Source organism: Lytechinus pictus, chromosome 3 (genome assembly GCF_037042905.1).
Source record: "Lytechinus pictus isolate F3 Inbred chromosome 3, Lp3.0, whole genome shotgun sequence".
Lineage (NCBI taxonomy): Eukaryota > Metazoa > Echinodermata > Echinoidea > Temnopleuroida > Toxopneustidae > Lytechinus > Lytechinus pictus.
The window spans coordinates 6,589,956-6,614,051 of NC_087247.1; the positions used below are offsets into that span (position 1 = coordinate 6,589,956).

Consider the following 24,096-nt stretch of genomic DNA (forward strand, 5'->3'; position numbering starts at 1 on the left):
GAGTCAGTACTGGTTTTTCCTGAATTTAATCAAAAGAAAATCCAACTTGGCTGGCAAGTGGCAATGATTCCTTAAAGTCCATAATGCTGGCGATGATGAAATTGATGTTGAAACATGATGGATAATTGCACTCACTGTAGTGATCACTGACGTCGGGATGAACGGACGTGTGTGACGAAGCCTCCGCCAAGCATACAATTAACAATTGTCCAGATAATCTTGACCATTATGGGTGGACCCGATAGACCAAGACGAGGAAAGGGGGGATCGTTGGCCGATAACTCCCCTAAGCCCAAGCGTCCCTCTCCCGCTGACAACTCTGCTGCCCAAAATGACGACACTGACGGCGACGACTCCACACTATCCAATGCTATCCAAGCAGCCATCAATAAACTACTCACCAATGAGAATTTTATATCTAAGCTGGTTTCGGCTATCAAGACAAAGCTGCTGGATGAGATATGTGAATCTCTGAGATCGGAAGTGAGAGACTCGTTGAAATTTGACATTGACAACGCCAACGACAAAATGGCGTTGCTCGAAAAACGAGTAGATGTCGTCGAGGACGCCATGGACGAAGCAGAGCAGTACTCTCGAAGAAACTGCCTAATCTTTGCTGGTATCAACGAGACGCAAGACGAGGACGTGGAGAGGAAAATAGTGAACATATGTAAAGAGGACCTCGGGGTAACCATCAATGAAAGCGACGTCGACAGATGCCACCGACTCGGGAGCCCAAACAACAAAGGACAGAAAACTCGCAAACAACATCGGGACGTCATCGTAAAATTCACGAACTATCGGAAGAGAGACTCCATCTACAAGGCTAGATTCAACCTGCGAAAGTCATCGAGTAAGTCAAAGCATATTTATATCAATGAAAGCCTAACACAGAAGCGGAATAAACTATATTGGAAAGTCAAGAAAAGTCTCAGAAGCAATGATTACAAACTCTGGACACAAGATGGTAAAATAATTGTCAAAAAACCAAACGGCGAAAAGGTGTCTATTGCCAGTGAAAAGGACCTGTCCAAAGTAAACTGAACACTCGAACTCTATACAGACTGTCAAAGCTAGAGGTAAATCGTGGTGTTTATTGTCATATAGCTTTGTCTTTGTTGAATGTTGTTGTTTTCTTTATTTTTAAAGTATTGTTATTTTGTTTTATGTGATTTTGGTTAACGACGCTCATTCTTCGTTATTAACCTTCTTGTTTCATAGTATATTTCATGTTATTGCATGTTATAGATTATCCCAGTACCGAAGAGTGGTGAGTCAAGTGACATCGGCAATTATAGACCGATCTCACTTTTGTCATGTCTATCAAAAATACTTGAAAAGGCAGTACATGCCCAACTTTACGATTATTTACAAGAATACAAACTGCTGTCACAGCGCCAATCGGGTTTTCACCCCAAGCACTCAACCGCAACTTGTTTAATTGAAATAACTGACTACCTGTTAAATAATATTGATTGTGGCTCAATAACAGGTGCGATATTCCTTGATCTGAAAAAAGCCTTCGACGTAATATCTCACGAAATATTGTTTAATATCAAAAATGCCATATTATGGTATAACATCGGTCGAATTAGACTGGTTCTCATCATACCTAACAGATAGACAGCAATGTGTCTCGTTTCAAGGCGTCCAGAGTGATTTTTTACAGATCTATTCAGGTGTGCTGCAAGGGTCAATTTTGGGCCCCCTGATGTTTTGTTTATTTCTAAATGATATTTGTAACTTGAAATTTAGTAATCAAATCAAGATTGCACTTTACGCTGACGACACGGCTCTGTTTTGTAAAGGAAATAATTCAAAAAGCACTCAGAAAAAATTACAAAAACATTATGATTTACTGTGCAAATGGTTTGAAATAAATAATATGGAAATCAATGCAAAGAAAACCAAAGTGATGGTTTTTGGGACGAAACATAAAACTAAGAATCTAAGTATGAATATCTTTCACGGAAGAGAATACCTTGAGAATGTTTCTGATATCAAATATTTAGGGGTAACCCTTGAACAAAGTCTAAGTTGGACACCGCACGTCTTTAATCTAACTAATAAAATCAACCGGGCTATTTCATGCATTAGAAGGATTAAATGTTACTTGAATCGACGCATTCTCAAGCACCTTTACCATGCTCTTGTTCTCCCACATATAGATTATTGTTCAGTTGTTTGGGGTAAGTGTAAAAAGAAAGATTTGCTCAAATTACAGAGGACGCAAAACAGATATGCTAGATTAGTCATCAATGCAGACTATCGTACCACAAAGGATTTCCTTTTAAACAATCTTCAATGGCAAAGTATTGAAACTCGCATCAACTACCACTACTCTATTTTCGTATTCAAAATACTCAATAATCTAGCCCCACACTATTTAGAATCTTTTGCCTGTAAACGACCACTCTTTTATGTTACTCGTCATTCTACCCTAAGTCCTCTATTTATTCCGAAACCTAGGACAGAATTTAAAAAGCGATCTTTTTCTTACATCGCTCCAAATATCTATAATAATCTACCGACTCATATACGTACGGCAACTTCACTCCAAATGTTTAAAAGTCAAATCAGGCCACTCTCTTTATTGTTTTAATGCATGCACTGGTCCTATTTATAATGTCTTTTGCCATGATGTTAATATATTTTGTTTTTGTTTTAATGTTATCGTGACGTTTTTTTTTCTTTTTGGTTTTATATATTTGTGATACTTTACGTATTTTTTGTTTGATTCATTTTACCTTTTGTTCTATTATTTGTCCTTATATGCTACCTGCTTTATGCCATTTTATATCAATAATTTTCAAAGTCTTTTAAATTGTCAATTTTATAACTTATTTATAAATATAAATTTTACTTAGTTTAATTTTAGTCACACGTTATTAAAGTAATTTCCTTTATTTCTATGATTTTGTCTTGATTTTAATCTAGGTTTTTAATTTTTGTTTTGATTCATTTAATGTGATATCATTGATATGTCATGTAATTTTGATTGTGTATTGTATTTTACTTTATATTAATTGTATTTCATTTATTTTGTAAATCTTTCTATGTCTACAGGGCTCTTTTGTAAAGCAGGCCTTTGGGCTCTGAAAGGACTACCCTGTTTTTAAATAAAACTGAATAAATAAATAAATAAATAAATAAATGTCTGTGAAGATGAAGTTGTTGATGATAAACACTCAATTTTAGCAAGCCATTAGTTGACAAATATTGTTTACAACAGGCTGATGATCTGGATGAGAACTGAGAATTCCTGTCAAAATAACTGCAAACAGTTAATTTATGGTGTGCAAATATTTCCACAGAAGTTAATTTTATATTCTACGTGAAAATAAGCTGTGCTCTGACATGAAGTCTACCATTAATTTCTGAGTTCTAATCTGATATGATCCTTGAAGAAAATGCAAGCTTTCATTTATAACTTTCCACTATTCTGAAAGCTTCTAGTTTTGTCTTTAAAAATAACACTCTCTTTTTTTTTCTAGAGCATTACCTTTCTAGAAGACTCTTGGATGACCTCAGTGAAATTAATGCAAACAGCATTTAACCCTACAATGTATTGTCCTTTTTTTTCCACTGCTGGATCTTTATTGTAAATTACAGAAATAACAGACATCATTACACTGTTCTCATTACATATGCCTGCACATAGCAAAGCAAAGCTTAAAGGGACATTTAGACTTTGTGAACAGCTGATTTTAAAACATTCTCAAACATAGATGAAACATGTATGAGAACCTGTATTTTTCCTCCTAACCCCCCCCCCCAAAAAAAAAAAAAAACGATAAAAAACTCTGCTTTAGACAGAAGACAGTAGCAATTTATTAGCCTCATTTTAAGAACCATTACTAAGACACATTCAGCTTATGCCCAGTTTTCCTCAATTAAAGAAGTCTGTTGTATGTAGGCCTACATCTTCCTTTTCTCTTACGTATTTTAATAGGACTCGATGAAGATGCTCTACTCGGAGGCATCAGCGAGGTGTCCAGGTACTCTCGCGAACATCAAAGAGGAGTATTTCTTCAGACATGCAAGCAAGGAAGCGATGAAAAGCTTCAACCACACAGAGGAATTTCTGCATTTCAGTGTGGAAGCCTTCATTGTTCTCCTCGCAATGGACATCATGGAAATCAAGACGGTAAATTGTGAAAACAAATGAGTACCAAAGGGATGATGTCACAAATATGTTATTTCTTCAATTTCTGCATTTTTGATAGCATATTTTGGAAGTCAATGTACTGTCGGCATGATTCCAAAAATTAAAAATCAGGCCAATGATTGATTTTAATGGGGCTAATCATAATATAAAAGCTCCTTCAGCACCTCGCAAGAATTATTTGTGTGCTATATACAAATCCTATATTATTATTTACCAGCAGCAATTACACATGGCAGCGCAGCACAGGGTATATCATTTTTGTTTATCAAGGTGTGGTATAAAAGTATAACGTTAACATGCAAAGAGGGAAATTTGATGATGTCCCATTTGAAAAATAGAGAATTCTTTATTTCCAACAAAAAACAAAATTATAAATACATGTGTATGGGGTAGCACCATTCGTATGGCACGATTTCTAATAGCTGCCACTTGTTGACAATATCATAACAACTTTTAATGAGACAAGTACAGGGCCTGGTGAAATCAAGGTTTGAAAACTGTGATAATGCTACAATGTAGGCCCCGAGTCATTAAGTTTGTTATGAAAAAAATGTTAAAATCCTATAAATAAACAGGTGGCTGGTGGTGGTTAGAAAAGAGAAACCCTTCCTTGCTGAAATGTCACATTTAGTACATGTACCTTCACATGGATGAAATAACCATCAATGTTCTATATGACGTGCATTATGGATTTTAATATACAGTACGACATAAATAGATTCATTATTCATGATTTCTATCATTCTTGGGCCATCAATTGGTATAGAATTTATAACTTTTCTAAGAATTTTGTAATTTGTGCATAGCCCACTGTTTATTTCTTAATTTATTCTTAATGTGTACCCACAGGTAGATTTTCATGTTAATTGACCGAGTGTGACATGAACTGAAAGTACCATCATCTTTCATCAACTTTTAAGGAATTATTTCCTTACTTCCACCAATAGGGTGCCAAAATCGATAAATTTTCATGCATTTAAAAGGCATGTACATATTGACTCAGCCCTAACCTGTAATAACATGCACACTTGTTCACTTTCTTCATCCAGATTGATGAAATTCCCAAGGGATATCCCACAAATGGCCCACCACACACAAAATCAGCATATCAACTGAAAGTTGCCATGGAACTACTCCAAAGGATATGGAATCCTATTCCGCAGGATGCCATAGACTCGGTCACTTCAACACCTAGTAACTCTTCAAAAGTAGTTGCAGCAAATCAGCCGTATCCATACTGCTTTTGCAAAAAGGGTAAATTTGCATTATGAAAAGCGTTTTGTAAAGGTGGAATAAGAATAAGTTACATATACATGTAGCTTGCCTTAGAAAAATCCCAACTTTATTTAACAGATGATTTAGGTAGAATTTTCAGCTATATGCTTGTTTGATCATCTTTTTTCAACTCTTTTTGTTGGCTTAGTACAGGTATTTCTTAGTTCTACGAGTTCATACTTGCCAATCAGACCAATCCCAATTTAGACAAATGATAAGTTTTGATGTCAAACTGGTTCTAATAAATGCAGAAAAAAATTCATTACATGCTAATATAGTTTTAAAAAATAAATCCTTGGAAAGATACAAGAGCTATTACTACCTTGGTTATATCAAATGAAACATAGTCTGTGATTACTTCATGTATATTCAACAAACCTTCAATAATAAATTTATTTTGGGAACAAACTTGACATCAGGGAAAACTCTTTTTGACACAGAAAATATATAGAAATTATATGGTATTTTCATTTCCCCCCCCCCCCATTTCTGACATCTGTCAGAGACAGATGAGCCTATGGTAGGCTGTTCGAACGACATGTGCCGAAACGGGCTATTTTTTCATCTCAGCGAAGTTGGACTGACCCCACAAACCGTTCCACAGAAAGACGATTGGTATTGTTCCGCTGAGTGTCAACAGACCAAAAGATCGCCCCTCTGCATCTGTGGAGTCAACAAGAAGGGCCACCCAAAAGTGGTGTGCTCTAACAATAACTGTCCCTATGGAAAAGTCTTTCATCTCAGCTGCCTGAGATTAAGACAAATGCCAGGTATTTCTTTCTAATTGTAGAATTGAAGTAAAATTAACCATGAAAACTTTGTCTTGTCCCATAAGAAGAGGCCTACAGCAAAGAGTTTGATTTAATCTAAATGCAACTAAATTAAGCAAATGCTGCTTCTGGTATGTTGAAATCAAGTTGCCTTTAATTAATATTAATATCGAAGTAGTTGCAGGAAGCACTGATTTCATGAGAAAGTCTGTAAACCATTGTCATAACATTATCCAAGAGATATATAAGGACACATAAATTGAACTAAGATTCAAATCAAGCACATTACGCAATCAATCATTCAAGAATCCTTTTGGCACATATTTTCTCCATACAAAGACACTTCATCATTTAACTGGAATCGGTATGAGATTTTACCACAACTGGAATTTGTGTGTACAACTGCAACTCTTTATGTAACAGTTACCTCATCATGGATTTGTATGGACATATTTTACTAGTGCTGTGTCATCAACGTTCAATCAAATAATCAAAATCCTTGGGGGAACAATAATTATGTTTAGAGGTATGTACAGCTGAGATGTGAAATAACCAAAAATTCTGATATTGAAGAACATTTCAGAATTCAACAGTACCTTTCTAAAAATATATAGAATATCACTCTTTATTACACTAGATGTAGAACTACTAAAGGAAAAGGAGTTACATGTATCTCAATAAATCCCTCCTTTATACTCATATTTCATGTACAGACCCTGATTGGGAATGTCCAGTATGTACAAACGACACGCCAGAAGCAAGACGAGATGGAATATTACAGTATTCCTTGTGTGTTATATGGGAGGGTCTGCAAGACCTTGTTAGAAGAGACGCCATCAGGCACAATAATGGGCCACAAATGTTGGCATTCTGGCAAATAGACATGGGTCAGTTCTGGTCTGCTGGCCATAAGAATTACCTGCTCATGGGCCACAGATTACTCACAAGTAAGTTACATAAAACACAATCATTCGACTGAAACAGCCTTGTTAAAGGTTGCAAACGATCTCTTGTTAGCAGCTGACAGTGGACTTGAAGCATGTCTGGTACTATTAGACTTCTCGTCTGCATTCGACTGCCTGGATCACAAAACACTCTTCAAGCGACTTGAAACCACTTACGGCATAAATGGATCTGCGCTTGAGTGGATTAAGTCTTATCTGTGTGATCGTCTCCAGAAAGTAACAGTAAGGGGTTCTTTGTCACAGACATTCCCTCTCCGATGGGGTGTCCCACAAGGGTCGGTTGTGGGCCCTTTGCTTTTCACCCTCTACACTGGACCTCTTTGCGATGTGATTGCTTCCCATTATGGCATACATCACGTTATGTATGCTGATGATACCCAGCTGTATCTTGTTATGAGAGCAGATGACGACGACAGAAATGGTGCCATATATAGACTCACAGAGTGTTTACGTGATATCAAGTCTTGGTCCGTAACCAACAACTTGAAGCTCAACGAAGCAAAGACTGAAATGCTGCATATATCATCCCGGTTCAGGCAGCAGCGTGATGATCTCTCTCCCCTTGATCTGTCGGGAACGTGCGTTCAGAATTCGGATTTTGTCTGTGATATCGGTGTGATCTTAGACAATCACCTTTCTCTTGCACAACACATCCGCAACAAGTGCAGGACTGCTTCTTGGGGTATAGCTAGAATTGGCCGAATCCGCAAGTACCTCAACACTACATCTACTGAAAAGCTCATTCATGCATTTGTTTCTTCCCATCTGGATTACTGTAATAGCCTCCTAGCCGGTCTTCCCCAATCCCATATTGCTCCCCTCCAACGGATCCAGAATACAGCAGCCAGATTGGTTACCCGGACTAAAAACCATGAACACATCACCCCAATCCTGAATTCTCTACATTGGTTACCAGTTCAGCAACGCATTGTCTACAAAATTCTCCTTCTAGTCTACAAGTGTATCCATAATCAAGCTCCCTCTTATCTACAGAACCTTGTCTCCCTCCGATCCTCATCAGTTTCATCCGCATCCAGACATCTCCGCTCCCACACCACTGCACATTTTCAACTGCTGCCCGGACCAAGAACTAAAACCAACTACGGTGACAGATCCTTCTCAGTTATTGCCCCGAAGCTCTGGAACAATCTCCCCATTAATGTACGTGAGGCATCATCGTTAGAACTGTTTAAGTCTCTCCTTAAAACCCACCTCTTTTAATAAGTTTCACTTGCCTATTTTTCGCTTCTTTTGTTCTGAATGAAATTATCCCCCTTAGTTAATTGGCATTATCATATTGTGTTCAGATTTTTAAGTCGGATTGTAAGCTTAGTTATTAGGATTATTTAGATTTACATACATGATTATCAACCCGTTATATTTAAGTTGTGTATTACCGATTATCTCTTTATTTGTACGTATAATTAATTTTTCGTAATTTTGTTTTCACTTTCAGTTCCTTTGTTGTTCTTTTTCTGAGATATCTTGTATTTTCCCCCTTCTTTCTTAGCGCTTTGAAACTTTTGTATAAAGCGCTCTATAAATTTGGTATATTACTATTATTATTATAAAAAAATGTTTTGTAGTGTGCACAATAAATAATGTGCATGCTTTTTTATGCTTATAATATTTAGAACACATCTTCAATCAAGCTTATTCCAGAGAACTAATTCCACAAAATAGACCCTACAGGTGCATTTATATTTGAGCATACATTATCTTTTAATTCAAGCTCTTAAAAACTAGAATTATCACTGAAAGTGACTTCACCAGCCCACCTTTAATTGGCAGGGGTATGAAATACATGTACTTGTATGCTGCGTTCACAAAAAGAACAAACTCGTCTATTCCCAGCCAGTTTACTATATCTGCTAAACGGACTGGGACAAATTAACGAGTGTTGGTGTCTTTCTATCTATGTGATCTTAAGCCAAAGGCCATGGATTATGCACATTATCTAGATACTTTACTTTATTTAACTCATAAGAAAGGTGTTTATATCTACTGAAATTTGTACAGAGACCACCTCATATAAGTTAAAGATGAAACATATTAAAAAAAAAGAATCTGATGGGTTCAAAGTAAAGAAATGTTCAGATTTTGGATTTCTATGAAATTATCTGAAAAGACATACACTTCTCATGCATTTTCATTTTTCAAAGGTATGGCAGGCTGGGAGAAGGCCAGAATAAGACACGACCTTCAATGGAACCGAACCGCGAATCTCCAAGGGATCAAGGGAAAGTGTCTCCCACTTGACAGAGTGTGCGAAATCCTTGACAAATCATCGAAAGGTATGTAATACACATACATTTTGGTAATGTTCCCAGACTGAGGAACTACATGTACATGTACTACCAAATTTTCTTGTCAGATATTTGTAAATAATCACATATACTGACCATATCAATTCAACATATATCAAGACTGAAGACAGCCCCTGACTGTACACCTCCAACAGACTTTCATAGAAGCCAGCGTAGGAAGTACATGAGGCTGATGGGTGATTTTGCACTCATGACAGCCCAATAGCCCCTAAAATTCCCCCAAGATGCATGCTTTGGTGAGACCATTCTTTCTAGAGTCACTCCAAGATCCATTCCAAACAATATTCAAGATTTAGACAAATCAATAATCTAACTGCGGCAGAAGAATATCTGTTTTTATTGCACAATTTTCACTCCTAAAGGTAACCCTTCAAAAGAAAGAAATAGCACTCCCCCCCCAAAAAAAAAAAAAAAAAAAAAAAATCAGAAATCACCCTGTGTGGAAAAGAAAAATGGCCCTTTCAAAGTAATTATTATTTCCTACCATAAAAGAAGGTCATGCTGAAAACACCAAACTTCCTCATCATTTTATGGCTCTTTAATCCAGTTTATTTTATGTGATATACATTTTAAAATTTCAACATTTGCTACAATGACAGGCAATTTGGCAAGATCAATGACACCAAATTTAATGAAAATACATGAATTTAGTATGGGATAATGGGTCCATTGTACAAAGTAGTGCTCTCTTTCTATACCTTTCATTAATATTAAACATGTATATTTGGGCGTAATTTTTGACAAGTCTTTGAACATGGATGCACATATTTCGTCTACCTGCAAAAAGTGCTTTCTATCACTTGCGAAACATAGCGAAGATTTGCAGATTCTTCTCTGAACCAGATGCTGCAAAAGTCATCCATGCCCTTGTCACGTCGCGAGTGGACTGCTGTAATGCCCTGCTTGCTGGTCTACCACATTCTTCGGCCTCAAGACTACAAAGAATACTCAACAACGCTGCCCGAGTTCTTAAAGGAGTGGGCAAATACAAACATATTACTCCAACCCTAAAAGAACTCCACTGGCTTCCTGTGTCGAGAAGAATTGAATACAAGATCCTGACATTAGTGTTCAAAGCTCTTCACGATGCAGCACCTACTTACATCAAGGATCTCCTTGTCGTGAAGCAGTGCCACTATTCTTTACGATCCTCCACATCTACCACCCTTGTGATTCCGCGTAGCAGGACCAAGCATTATGGAGATCGGGCTTTTAGCTATGTGGCCCCAGTTATGTGGAATAGACTGCCAAGTACTATCAGGAATATGAACACTCTGAAGACATTCCAATCAAGTGTCAAATATTACCTATTTTTACAATCATATTAGTGAAGGCCATGTCTTTTCCTCATATGAATGTTATGTTTGATGATTTTAATTGTGATTATTTCCAATGTTTTTGTTTATTTAATATGTAGCGCCTTGAGTAATGATCCATTAGAAAGTGCGCATTAGAAATACTTATTATTATTATTATTATATCACAGAAGAGGTCTTATACCCTGAAAGATTTCACTGGACATAACTTTTTATAAAGTACATGTATCACATTGACTCTTTTCAGTGTGCGATTCAACAACCAATGACTTTTTTATCAGAGTTTGTAAAGTTCTTCTACTTTTAATAGGGGAATTTGAGAAGACATTGACACCTTCCCAATTGCTCAAAAACATACAGACATGTGAACTGTATACCAACATTAAAAAGGGAAGAAGCATCATTACAAATATGGTGGATTCTGAAAGAGATGAGAAACATCTTAAGAAATAAAGACCTGTCACTTTGAAGAAATCACATCAATTTCAGAATCATCATAGAAAGATTTATAAAAATAAATAATAGGATTAATCTTCACACTTTAATGAATTCATACAACTTCAAAGAGATTCAAACAAAAGGGAAAATCATCAAGAATTTGCTGTTTTTATAGTACACACAAAATATGTGTTTTCTATGGCAAAAAAAATTGCATCAGACGTTACCAATTTTACTTTTGTCTGAAAAGTGACATCCCTAAAATTGTGTTCATTGCTTTAAAAAATATATTCCTAATACATGTACTACTAGTTACTAGTATATAATAGGCCTAATCGTATAAGCAATTTAATTCTGATTTTGACTCTTACAGGTGTCCTCTCAAACAGTACAAAATACTCAGGAAAGAACCTCATCAGAGCCGGTGCTCTTGGAGGTCCAGAGTCTAGTCGATTTGATCAGTCCAAACTGTTGGCCTCAACTTCAAGAAAACACACTATCAGTACCACATACAACAAGAGGAAGATGAAGACCAAAAGAGAGCTTATTCCACACTTTGTTAAGTTAATGTCTTCAAAAGGATTGTTCTCTGTGAAAGCGGGAAGGTCTCACAAGGCGTTTCCAAACTTCAAGCGAACGCAACCTCTTGAACGCTTGGGGAAGCTAAAGTCAAGTTTAATGGAAGCCTCCGTGAAATTAGACTGGGAACGGCCAGACATTCAACTAGAGGAACAGGTAAAAGAATACTTATTGACCAAGTATTAAAGGGAGTAGAAAAATCATCACCATAAAGAGTAGAAAAATCATCACCATAAAATGTGGATGAAAATTATATGGCATTATATGTTGAAACTCAATGAATACATGTGCTGATTGGGAGTCAAATGTCATCGTTAAAAGATTTTATTTTGCCTGTGAGACTGCATTTTGCTTTCCTTCATGACAATTTATGAATACTCCAAAGGACAGGCGAGAACACGTTTACTAAGCTACATTTCGAAAGATTCGAATGAAGTCTTTATGTTAAGCAGTCATGCTCTATACATCTTGATATTTCTTTTCCATATCATATGTGTTAAATGTGATAAACATGCATATAAAGATTTTCTGATGGAACAGGTTGCTGAGGTTAGTTTATATATAGGTTCCAAACAATTGTCTCCAATATTTTTTCATGGATACATTTGCTCATTGCAGTTAGTATGGTTACATGTAAGTCAGGATCAATATTATATCCAATTGTGGCTATTACAAGCAGCAACAACAGAGATATCTCAATACTATCTCTTTAATTTATACTTCCAAACAATATTGATTCATGATATTAAATGTTTTTATTTCAAAGGAATGGATAGTAATACATGTACTCTAATTATTCATTTATACCTGGAATACAGTAGCTTAGTACAAATTTACTTTACAAGTCAGGTTTCAGAAGGTCAATGTTTTGTTCAATATTTGGAGTTAAAAGCAAGGAAGATTGAGAAATCTCACATCTGCCATTTCAGATATTTTTTAAAGTCATGGTTCCAAGTAATGTTGATATTACTCTTTCAGAGTCAGGGTTCAAAATCTCAATGTCATATTCTATGCTCGGAATCAGAAACAAATATAATGGAGGAGTTTCAAAATTACTTTTCAAGGCTTTCATTGAAGTCATACCTTCAAGCAATATTCAAAGTTTTTCTTCAAAATGTGAATTTTTTTATATTTTGAAAGGATTGAGAGTAACCTTTTATTAGAAAATGTATACTTAAAAAGGTATGCTTGTGAAATTAAAACCAGAACAATATATTTTTCTAAGTTGTACGGAAGTTCTAGTATTTACAATTGGAATACGTGTATCCCTACATTATGTGATGAAGTTTAGCTGTAGCCATTTCCAATGCACTGGTATGCCTGCCTGGTTGTTGAACATTAAAGCTGCCTTTGTTATGCAAAGTCCTTGTGAAATTGACATTCTGAAATATTTGGAGCCGCGAAACATCTGTGTTAACTTGCCTTGCTCCCTTACTCAATTCAAAATGAATCAAATGAATTATCCAACCACTCTCTTTTATGATAGATTTTGTATGGGTGTCTTCATAATGTTGTTGTCATTTGTTGACTGTAGCTATTTACGAGTGATTCTATGACTGTGAAAGTATTATCTTTTAACTGCCGTGGACTAGGAAATGCTACGAAACGAAGAGATATCCTTGCATATATAAAATCTAAAGGAGCACAGATATATTGTTTACAAGATACTCATTTTGTTCCTGAAATATGTCTTTCAGTGAAGAGGGAGTGGTTGGGTAAATGTTATTTTTCCTGTAACAATTCTCGCTCGAGAGGAGTAGCTGTTATGTTTGACAAAAATTTTGTTGTAGAAGTAAAAAAGGAAAAAATAGATGAGAAAGGTAATTTTATTATACTGAGTCTTTGTATTGGAACGTTGCAAGTAACATTAATTTCATTATATGGTCCAAATGACGATACTCCTGGTTTTTTTGATGATCTAAAAAGATATACCATTGAGTTTGATGACCCGCACATAATATTTTGTGGGGATTGGAATCTGGTGCAAGATTTTGATCTGGATACAAAGAAGCAAGGAAGAAGGTGATAGAATTGAAAAATGATTTGGATTTGGTAGACGTTTGGCGTGAACATAATGTAGGGATTCGAAGTTATACATGGAGACAGCCTACTCCATTAAAACAGAGTAGGCTTGATTATTTTTTGGTTTCCTCAGATCTCTTTTCTTTAATCACAAAAACAGAACATTTGTTTGGATATAAATCTGATCATTCTATAATCAGCTTAGAATTTGAATTAGATAAGTACCAAAAATGTTTTACTTATTGGAAATTTAACAATGTTTTGTTGAAAGATGAGGAATATGTGGACGTTATTAAAAGAAAGATAAGAGAAGTAGTATTACAATATGCAGACGAAGAATCTATACAAGGTAAAGAATATGAAGAGATGAGAAAGGAAGATATCTTGTTTTCTATCAATGAACAGTTGTTTTTTAATACTCTTTTCATGGAGTCGAGAAGTTCTACTATTCTATATTCGGTGAGAAGAAAAAGAGAGAATAAGGAAGAAAAAAACAAGATTGAGAAGGAAATTTTTAAATTAGAAACCAATATGATATCAGAGGAAAGAACTTCAACTATTGAAAAGATACGTATTTTGAAAGAACAATTAGAAAGCATTATTGAAAATGAGCAGCAAAATTCGATTAAGTATAACAGGATACAAGAAATGCAATTTGGAGAAAAGCCTTCAAAATATTTTTTGAATTTAGAAAAACAGAGATCAGTGGAAAAGACAATTATAAGATTGATCGATAAAAACAACTGTTTAATTGATCAACAAGAAGATATTTTACAAGAAGTATATCTTTATTTTAAGGATTTGTATACATTTCAACCAGCAGTATCAGAGGCCGAAAGATTGTTTGCTATGATTCCTTTGAATAAAGTAAGGATATTTACACCACAAGAAAGTGAGGTTTTAGAAGGGGATATACGTTATTCAGAAATACTTGATGCAGTTAAACAGATTAAAATTGGTAAATCGCCCGGTCAAGACGGCTTTACAGCAGAATTTTTAAAGTATTTTATTAATGATATAGGAATTTATTTGTGGCGAAGTGTCAAAAATGCTTATTTGACTGGTGAATTATCTCCTTCACAAAACTTAGGTATTATAACTTTAATTCCTAAAGGTAATAAGCCCCGTCGTTTTATTAAAAATTGGAGACCGATATCTCTTCTTAATGTTGTATACAAAATTTTATCTACATGTCTTGCAAATAGGTTACGAAAGGTATTATCAGTAGTCATTCACACAGATCAGAAAGGATTTTTACCTGGTCGTTTTATTGGGGAAAATATTAGAATAATATACGATATCATTGCTTTAGCGGAAAAGCAAAATTTACCTTGTACTTAGTAGTTGCAAGAAGCACTGATTTCATGAGAAAGTCTGTAAACCATTGTCATAACATTATCCAAGAGATATATAAGGACACATAAATTGAACTTTGTGAAATCATTCAATCTAAGATTCAAATCAAGCACATTACACAATCAATCATTCAAGAATCCTTTTGGCACATATTTTCTCCATACAAAGACACTTCATCATTTAACTGGAATCGGTATGAGATTTTACCACAACTGGAATTTGTGTGTACAACTGCAACTCTTTATGTAACAGTTACCTCATCATGGATTTGTATGGACATATTTTACTAGTGCTGTGTCATCAACGTTCAATCCAATAATCAAAATCCTTGGGGGAACAATAATTATGTTTAGAGGTATGTACAGCTGAGATGTGAAATAACCAAAAATTCTGATATTGAAGAACATTTCAGAATTCAACAGTACCTTTCTAAAAATATATAGAATATCACTCTTTATTACACTAGATGTAGAACTACTAAAGGAAAAGGAGTTTAACATGTATCTCAATAAATCCCTCCTTTATACTCATATTTCATGTACAGACCCTGATTGGAAATGTCCAGTATGTACAAACGACACGCCAGAAGCAAGACGAGATGGAATATTACAGTATTCCTTGTGTGTTATATGGGAGGGTCTGCAAGACCTTGTTAGAAGAGACGCCATCAGGCACAATGATGGGCCACAAATGTTGGCATTCTGGCGAATAGACATGGGTCAGTTCTGGTCTGCTGGCCATAAGAATTACCTGCTCATGGGCCACAGATTACTCACAAGTAAGTTACATAAAAAAATGTTTTGTAGTGTGCACAATAAATAATGTGCATGCTTTTTTATGCTTATAATATTTAGAACACATCTTCAATCAAGCTTATTCCAGAGAACTAATTCCACAAAATAGACCCTACAGGTGCATTTATATTTGAGCATACATGTCAAACATTATCTTTTAATTTAAGCTCTTAAAAACTAGAATTATCACTGAAAGTGACTTCACCAGCCCACCTTCAATTGGCAGGGGTATGAAATACATGTACTTGTATGCTGCGTTCACAAAAAGAACAAACTCATCTATTCCCAGCCAGTTTACTATATCTGCTAAACGGACTGGGACAAATTAACGAGTGTTGGTGTCTTTCTATCTATGTGATCTGAAGCCAAAGGCCATGGATTATGCACGTTATCTCTCTTACTTTTCTTTATTTAACTCATAAGAAAGGTGTTTATATCTACTGAAATTTGTACAGAGACCACCTCATATAAGTTAAAGATGAAACATATTAAAAAAAAAAAGAATCTGATGGGTTCAAAGTAAAGAAATGTTTAGATTTTGGATTTCTATGAAATTATCTGAAAAGACATACACTTCTCATGCACTTTCATTTTTCAAAGGTATGGCAGGCTGGGAGAAGGCCAGAATTAGACACGACCTTCAATGGAACCGAACTGCGAATCTCCAAGGGATCAAGGGAAAGTGTCTCCCACTTGACAGAGTGTGCGAAATCCTTAACAAATCATCGAAAGGTATGTAATACACATATACATTTTGGTAATGTTCCCCGACTGAGGAACTACATGTACATGTACTACCACATTTTCTTTTCAGATATTTGTAAATAATCACATATACTGACCATATCAATTCAACATATATCATGACTGAAGACAGCCCCTGACTGTACACCTGCAACAGACTTTCATAGAAGCCAGCGTAGGAAGTACATGAGGCTGACGGGTGATTTTGCACTCATGACAGCCCAATAGCCCCTGAAATTCCCCCAAGATGCATGCTTTGGTGAGACCATTCTTTCTAGAGTCACTCCAAGATCCATTCCAAACAATATTCAAGATTTAGACAAATCAATAATCTAACTGCGGCAGAAGAATATCTGTTTTTATTGCACAATTTTCACTCCTAAAGGTAACCCTTCAAAAGAAAGAAATAGCACTCCCCCCCCAAAAAAAAAAAAAAAAAAAAAAAAAAAAATCAGAAATCACCCTGTGTGGAAAAGAAAAATGGCCCTTTCAAAGTAATTATTATTTCCTACCATAAAAGAAGGTCATGCTGAAAACACCAAACTTCCTCATCATTTTATGGCTCTTTAATCCAGTTTATTTTATGTGATATACATTTTAAAATTTCAACATTTGCTACAATGACAGGCAATTTGGCAAGATCAATGACACCAAATTTAATGAAAATACATGAATTTAGTATGGGACAATGGGTCCATTGTACAAAGTAGTGCTCTCTTTCTATACCTTTCATTAATATTAAACATGTATATTTGGGCGTAATTTTTGACAAGTCTTTGAACATGTATGCACATATTTCGTCTACCTGCAAAAGTGCTTTCTATCACTTGCGAAACATAGCAAAGATTTGCAGATTCCTCTCTGAACCAGATGCTGCAAAAGTCATCCATGCCCTTGTCACGTCGCGAGTGGACTGCTGTAATGCCCTGCTTGCTGGTCTACCACATTCTACAAAGAATACTCAACAACGCTGCCCGAGTTCTTAAAGGAGTGGGCAAATACGAACATATTACTCCAACCCTAAAAGAACTCCACTGGCTTCCTGTGTCGAGAAGAATTGAATACAAGATCCTGACATTAGTGTTCAAAGCTCTTCACGATGCAGCACCTACTTACATCAAGGATCTCCTTGTCGTGAAGCAGTGCCACTATTCTTTACGATCCTCCACATCTACCACCCTTGTGATTCCGCGTAGCAGGACCAAGCATTATGGAGATCGGGCTTTTAGCTATGTGGCCCCAGTTATGTGGAATAGACTGCCAAGTACTATCAGGAATATGAACACTCTGAAGACATACCAATCAAGTGTCAAATATTACCTATTTTTACAATCATATTAGTGAAGGCCATGTCTTTTCCTCATATGAATGTTATGTTTGATGATTTTAATTGTGATTATTTCCAATGTTTTTGTTTATTTAATATGTAGCGCCTTGAGTAATGATCCATTAGAAAGTGCGCTTTAGAAATACTTATTATTATTATTATTATATCACAGAAGAGGTCTTATACCCTGAAAGATTTCACTGGACATAACTTTTTATAAAGTACATGTATCACATTGACTCTTTCCAGTGTGCGATTCAACAACCAATGACTTTTTTTATCAGAGTTTGTAAAGTTCTTCTACAAAGTCTCAGAATTCATGCAGTGCGTGTTTTAATAGGGGAATTTGAGAAGACATTGACACCTTCCCAATTGCTCAAAAACATACAGACATGTGAACTGTATACCAACATTAAAAAGGGAAGAAGCATCATTACCAATATGGTGGAATCTGAAAGAGATGAGAAACATCTTAAGAAATAAAGACCTGTCACTTTGAAGAAATCACATCAATTTCAGAATCATCATAGAAAGATTTATAAAAATAAATCATAGGATTAATCTTCACACTTTAATGAATTCTTCAAAGAGATTCAAACAAAAGGGAAAATCATCAAGAATTTGCTGTTTTTATAGTACACACAAAATATGTGTTTTCTATGGCAAAAAAAATTGCATCAGACGTTACCAATTTTACTTTTGTCTGAAAAGTGACATCCCTAAAATTGTGTTCATTGCTTTAAAAAATATATTCCTAATACATGTACTACTAGTTACTAGTATATAATAGGCCTAATCATATAAGCAATTTAATTCTGATTTTGACTCTTACAGGTGTCCTCTCAAACAGTACAAAATACTCAGGAAAGAACCTCATCAGAGCCGGTGCTCTTGGAGGTCCAGAGTCTAGTCGATTTGATCAGTCCAAACTGTTGGCCTCAACTTCAAGAAAACACACTATCAGTACCACATACAACAAGAGGAAGATGAAGACCAAAAGAGAGCTTATTCCACACTTTGTTAAGTTAATGTCTTCAAAAGGATTGTTCTCTGTGAAAGCGGGAAGGTCTCACAAGGCGTTTCCAAACTTCAAGCGAAGTTTGGAAACGCCTTTTTATTACAGAGAGTGCTGCCTCTATCTCATTCAGGCCAATCAACATCAGCCCCCCATAACCCACCACGGATGACAATTTTGAAGATGACACACTGCTATCAGCCTCGGGTTCAGATGCCTCTGGCTCAGAGGATTCAGACACCAACACCATGACCACTCTGCCATATCTGGATCTAAATCATTTAGATGACTGTGACTCAAGGTCTGATTCAGAATCTCACTCCGATTCTCACTAGATGTCACGTTGAAAATGCAATATCTTTGATTTAAATGACTAAAATCTATTAATTACTTTTACAAAAAAGTGTAAGTTGAATCAAAGTCAGTGAGAGAGAGAGAGAGAGAGAGAGAGAGAGGGAGAGAGAAAGTTATCTATTGAGTGTGCCATTGACGGTGAGGAGTTATTCAGCTGTGCAAGACATAACTGTCTTGGCCTAGCATTGTGTCTCTTGAATAGGAGGCATAGCAATACACCTAATTGGATGTTATACATTGTATGTGGATTGCCAGTGTACAGAGAGTGGACACACCTCAACTTGAACGCCATGAGGAAAGGAGAGTTGGTTCTGGCTGCTCTGAAAACGCAGTTGAAGATAATTTGTATTTTTTGAACTTGCTATTATTATGCAAGAACAACTAATTTTTCTAATCCAAGGGCAGAAGAGTTAGCCTGTTACATCAGTGTAAACTTAACAATTTTTCAAGCCTGTGAAACTCAAGCCATCGGTAAGCGAATGGCACTTTTGTAATTCAGCTACTATAATTAAGTTAGTTTCAAATGCTTTAAAGAACTTGTGTTAAACCAGGATAGAATAGTGTATTTGATTTGTAACAATTCAAACTTGAAATGTATTAAAATAAGCAAATGCTTTGTTTTGTTAAAGACAATTAAGACATGTAAGTAATTGTTAACTGAATATGAAGTTATGTATGTCAATTATATTCTCCACATGTATAAAATAAATGAATGCATACTAGAGAATATGTTATGTGCATTCTCAAAATGTAGATGGCACGTGATGTTGGGACTTAGGACGAAATACATAATCTGGATGACTGAGTTGGCGGTTTGAACTACATCAAAGTCAAGTCACCCGCACGGCAGTTCCAAACCTTCGATTTAAAGGCAGACTGTCATCAATCGTTGAACTAGTGAGCTGTATCAAAGCCAGATAATGCTTGAAATGAAACTGTTATACAGAGAAAAGATGTCAATTTTATGAAGAAAACCTGAACTGAGACGTTATAACTCTTCGATTGTCAGTTAAGACAATGTTTTTAATAAATTTTTTTCGTCGATGCTTTCATTGTTGAAGGGCGAGTGGCCCAGGCCAGAAGGCCTATATATTCGAGTTCGTGCACTGAACAAATTGTAGAAGTTGATTGTAGAAGTTGATTGTAGGAGTTAAAACTCGACACAGTTCTGGTGTCCGTTTCAACTCGTTTATTGACCGGTGTAGAGAGCTTATAATATTCGAATTGAGAGTTGACTGACAGTATAGGATGGTATGAGAAATACTAAATACTAAAGTGATATCTAAACAGTCCTATAGGTACAAGAATTATATGCCAAGTGGTGAAGGATAGATAGGCTAATTCAGGGCCTAATCCCATCATTGTTGGAGTGAGGTATATGTATGGATAGTGAGACAATATATTCACTTAATGCTAATTGTGCTAAATAAACACTGATGATTGTTCTTTATGCTAAATGGCATGTGTTGAATCTCTATCATTTGAGTCTCCATGTGACACACACTGCTATCAGCCTCGGGTTCAGAGGATTCAGAGACACCAACACCATGACCACTCTGCCATATCTGGATCTAAATCATTTACATGACTGTGACTCAAGGTCTGATTCAGAATCTCACTCCGATTCTCACTAGATGACAGCAAGAATTTCAATGCATAAACTTTCTCTTCACTGAATTATCTGACTGGGCCGGGGGTATAGGCCTTGCCTATAAATGTGGTGTCTCCAACAAGATGCTAAATGCTTCATAAAGAGTCTATAGCAAGTGCAGGCATTGACATCAGGAAATTTCATAATTATAGAACTCTGCATGTAGTTTCCTGATTAGAATAAGGACATGATTGCATTTTAGTTGACTCAAACCAATCAATCAAGTGATAGGCCCAAATAGACCTCCCAGGCCGAGATCTAACGTTAGGCATACAAAGATTGACACAAGAACATGACAACCTTTAGTCATGTCTACACTACTACTACTACTAGTCCTGTCAATATCCATAATCCAGTCAGACTCTTTGAGTCTTGGTCGAAGACAGATTGATAAATTTATAGACCCCTATTGCCCTACGACTACTTTTTGACTTCCAATCTTGTACTTGGCCTACTAGTACTATAGTCATGGTACTGTAATCTAGACTAGATTAGAATCTGGGCCCTAAACATTCCAATTCAAAACTAAAAGGCCTTACATTGTAGTTCGATTCTAACATAATCTGCTACCTGGTTCTGAATCTAAACCCTAGTCTAGACTATGTCAGACTATCACTCAGTATCACTACAGGGTTCTACACAGTTTCTTTCAGACTAAGTTACATGTAGACCTATCTTGCATAGATCTATATGATTATCATCTAGGACTAGGGCCAGACTAATCTAAAATTATGCTAACGTTGCCATAGCATTGAGCCTACTCACCGAAACTTAGTTGGTGTCCTAAGTCCAAACCTCGAAACGAAGCAAAAGCAAGGTCCAGAACAGGGATGCTAACATGAACTAGATGCTAAGCCTAGGCCCTAGGCTACATGTACATAACTCCACTCCTCTCTCTAGCCATTGACATTCACAGTCATTAAAGTTAAACCGTCCATGTGGTGTCAGATCAGAATTCCTTCTGTAATACGGAAGTCCTGTAATGTAAATACAAAAAAAAAACATCCAGAGACATACCAGATCCAAAGATACATGCAAGCATAACAGGAAAATTCCAAGTTCCAGTTAAACTACGGGGAAAAACTAACAAGTTAGTTAGGAAGACTGCACATAAATTGTGTGTACCGTACCGATCTTCAAGTTCTGGGGTCTGACTCCGGGCCAATCGCCTCCTGTTCCAAGTTACGTTAGATCTCCTCGCCCCAACTCCCTGCCTGGTTTGTGAGAGTCCGATTCTGACTCATGTCACTCAGACAACGGCTCGATGTCAAATAAATAATTTCATTTTTTTCATTTCGTTTATTTCCATTTTCAACAATTACAGTTTATTTTGTACATTTTAACATATAAATAACAAAACATATTTCAAGTATTCCTGTACAAAAATTATATTCAAGATTATTACATATCAGGTTGGAAATGGAGGAGGCTGCTAAAAAGCGGAGCTTGTAGAGTGCAGCCTCCTAATAAATATTCTTGTAGTTGCATAACATATAAAAATCAAAATAACAACTAGAGCATGAACCAGTTAAATTAAAAGGAAATAGGGGAAATTAAAATAGAAAAGGAAATAAGAAAAAGAGAGATTAAAGGTCTCCAGAATCCAGCCCCAGCACTCACAGACAGACCTCGTTGATCAACAGGAAAACAAAAGAGATGGAAAAGCGTATGTGACATGATAATCATGTTTGATTAAAAAAAAAAATAATGTTGAACAAGTGATCTAAATATTGATTACCGGTACCTAGTTGAAAAATGATATACAATATCTGATCTATAGAATTATGCTGAACACCAATTGGTTTGAATTCGATTATAAAATAAGCTAGCTCTGATTGAATTGGGCAAATTCTGCGAATGAAACTCGATTGTCCACCATGCGGTCGCTCGCACATACTGTATGCAGCGCAGCGCAGGTACGTATATCATATCGGTATACGAGGCGACCTAAAGTACGTACTATATACATGTAGTACGATGGATATGTATGTGTGTGTGTGTGTGTTGATCATAGATCATGTGCGTAATCATCATCACCAGCTGAGTGTGTCTGCGCTGCTAAACCAACATGATTGCAGCAAATGGCGTTATTCCGTACGTGTAAACCTGTCAATACAAAGCGAAAGAAAATTACGGTACTGACCCTCGATCGACTAGCCGGGTTGATGGATTGATCCAATCGATCGTAACTCTATGAAAATCCATTAGTGTCATAATTTTTCTACAGGAAATTTGCAAAATGTCCTTTGTAAATGAAGGAGAACACACCAAATTGTCAAGAAATCAATAAAATCATGGATATACATCCCCGGGATACATTCATATCTAGAAATATCTGTTAAACAAACATGCATCTTACATGTTGACTTTCCATAGTTCCGATTGATTGGATCAATCACAACTCTTTGTAAGACTAGACAGGGCCCAGGTCTTGTTATATAGGGGTTTTATGCCAAAATGGTAGGTAGTTCCCGGAGGGCATAATGCCGGAGGGGGGAGGGGGGGGGGGCACTTCCATTGACTAGTGGATCCCATGCGCGACAATAGCATTGGCAAACCAACTCCTTGGGCAAACTATATTCTCTGGATTATTATTAGGCCTATGTCACGGAGAACAGTCCTCGGTTTTAGATTTTACCTACATAGGTCGCGGCCCCACCTCCCAAACCTCCTGCACATGTATGCACATTTGACTAAATGGTTTTGAAAACCAACGCCCGAGTCCACGGTTAAGGCAGATTTCCAGTATAAATTACGCTTAATTTAGCGCGTATCGGGCGCGTGTATGAAAAATGTCCAATCCTGATGCGCGCTTTTGTCACAGTGCGCCAAGTTGACGCCTGTTGCCGTGGTTATCAACGCTATTTTATTCATGAGTCCACTGTTTTTATTCATGAGTCCACTCTTCAAACAGTGTACTCATGAATAAAATAGCGTATATAACCATGGTAAGAGGCTAGCGCGTATCGGGTGCGTGTATAAAACATGTCCAATG

The 24,096-nt window shown here is 36.2% G+C and overlaps 2 protein-coding genes across 2 annotated transcripts; both read left to right on the forward strand.

Moving 5' to 3' along the window:
- The first annotated feature begins 156 nt into the window (after positions 1-156).
- LOC135153504 (uncharacterized) lies at positions 157-3,140 on the forward strand. The gene is made up of 2 exons (XM_064096230.1): positions 157-1,079; positions 3,067-3,140. Exon 1 carries the CDS (start codon positions 229-231, stop codon positions 1,042-1,044), a length of 816 nt encoding a protein of 271 aa, XP_063952300.1. The 5' UTR covers positions 157-228; the 3' UTR covers positions 1,045-1,079; positions 3,067-3,140.
- LOC135153503 (uncharacterized) lies at positions 2,051-20,903 on the forward strand. Its single transcript, XM_064096229.1, has 8 exons — positions 2,051-2,189; positions 3,953-4,147; positions 5,218-5,422; positions 9,341-9,472; positions 11,633-11,994; positions 15,761-15,994; positions 16,611-16,742; positions 18,916-20,903. The coding sequence occupies exons 2-6, from the start codon at positions 3,959-3,961 to the stop codon at positions 15,926-15,928; spliced, it is 1,056 nt and encodes a 351-aa protein (XP_063952299.1). The 5' UTR covers positions 2,051-2,189; positions 3,953-3,958; the 3' UTR covers positions 15,929-15,994; positions 16,611-16,742; positions 18,916-20,903.
- Positions 20,904-24,096: the final 3,193 nt, after the last annotated feature.

What these genes read in the sequence shown, in the direction of transcription:
- LOC135153504 (XM_064096230.1), top strand. Translation starts at nt 229, where the DNA reads ATGGGTGGACCCGATAGACCAAGACGAGGAAAGGGGGGATCGTTGGCC.
- LOC135153503 (XM_064096229.1), top strand. Translation starts at nt 3,959, where the DNA reads ATGAAGATGCTCTACTCGGAGGCATCAGCGAGGTGTCCAGGTACTCTC. An exon ending in CCTTGACAAATCATCGAAAG is followed by an intron (nt 9,473 to 11,632) that starts GTATGTAATACA and finishes TGACTCTTACAG; the next exon opens with GTGTCCTCTCAAACAGTACA. An exon ending in ACATTCAACTAGAGGAACAG is followed by an intron (nt 11,995 to 15,760) that starts GTAAAAGAATAC and finishes TTTCATGTACAG; the next exon opens with ACCCTGATTGGAAATGTCCA.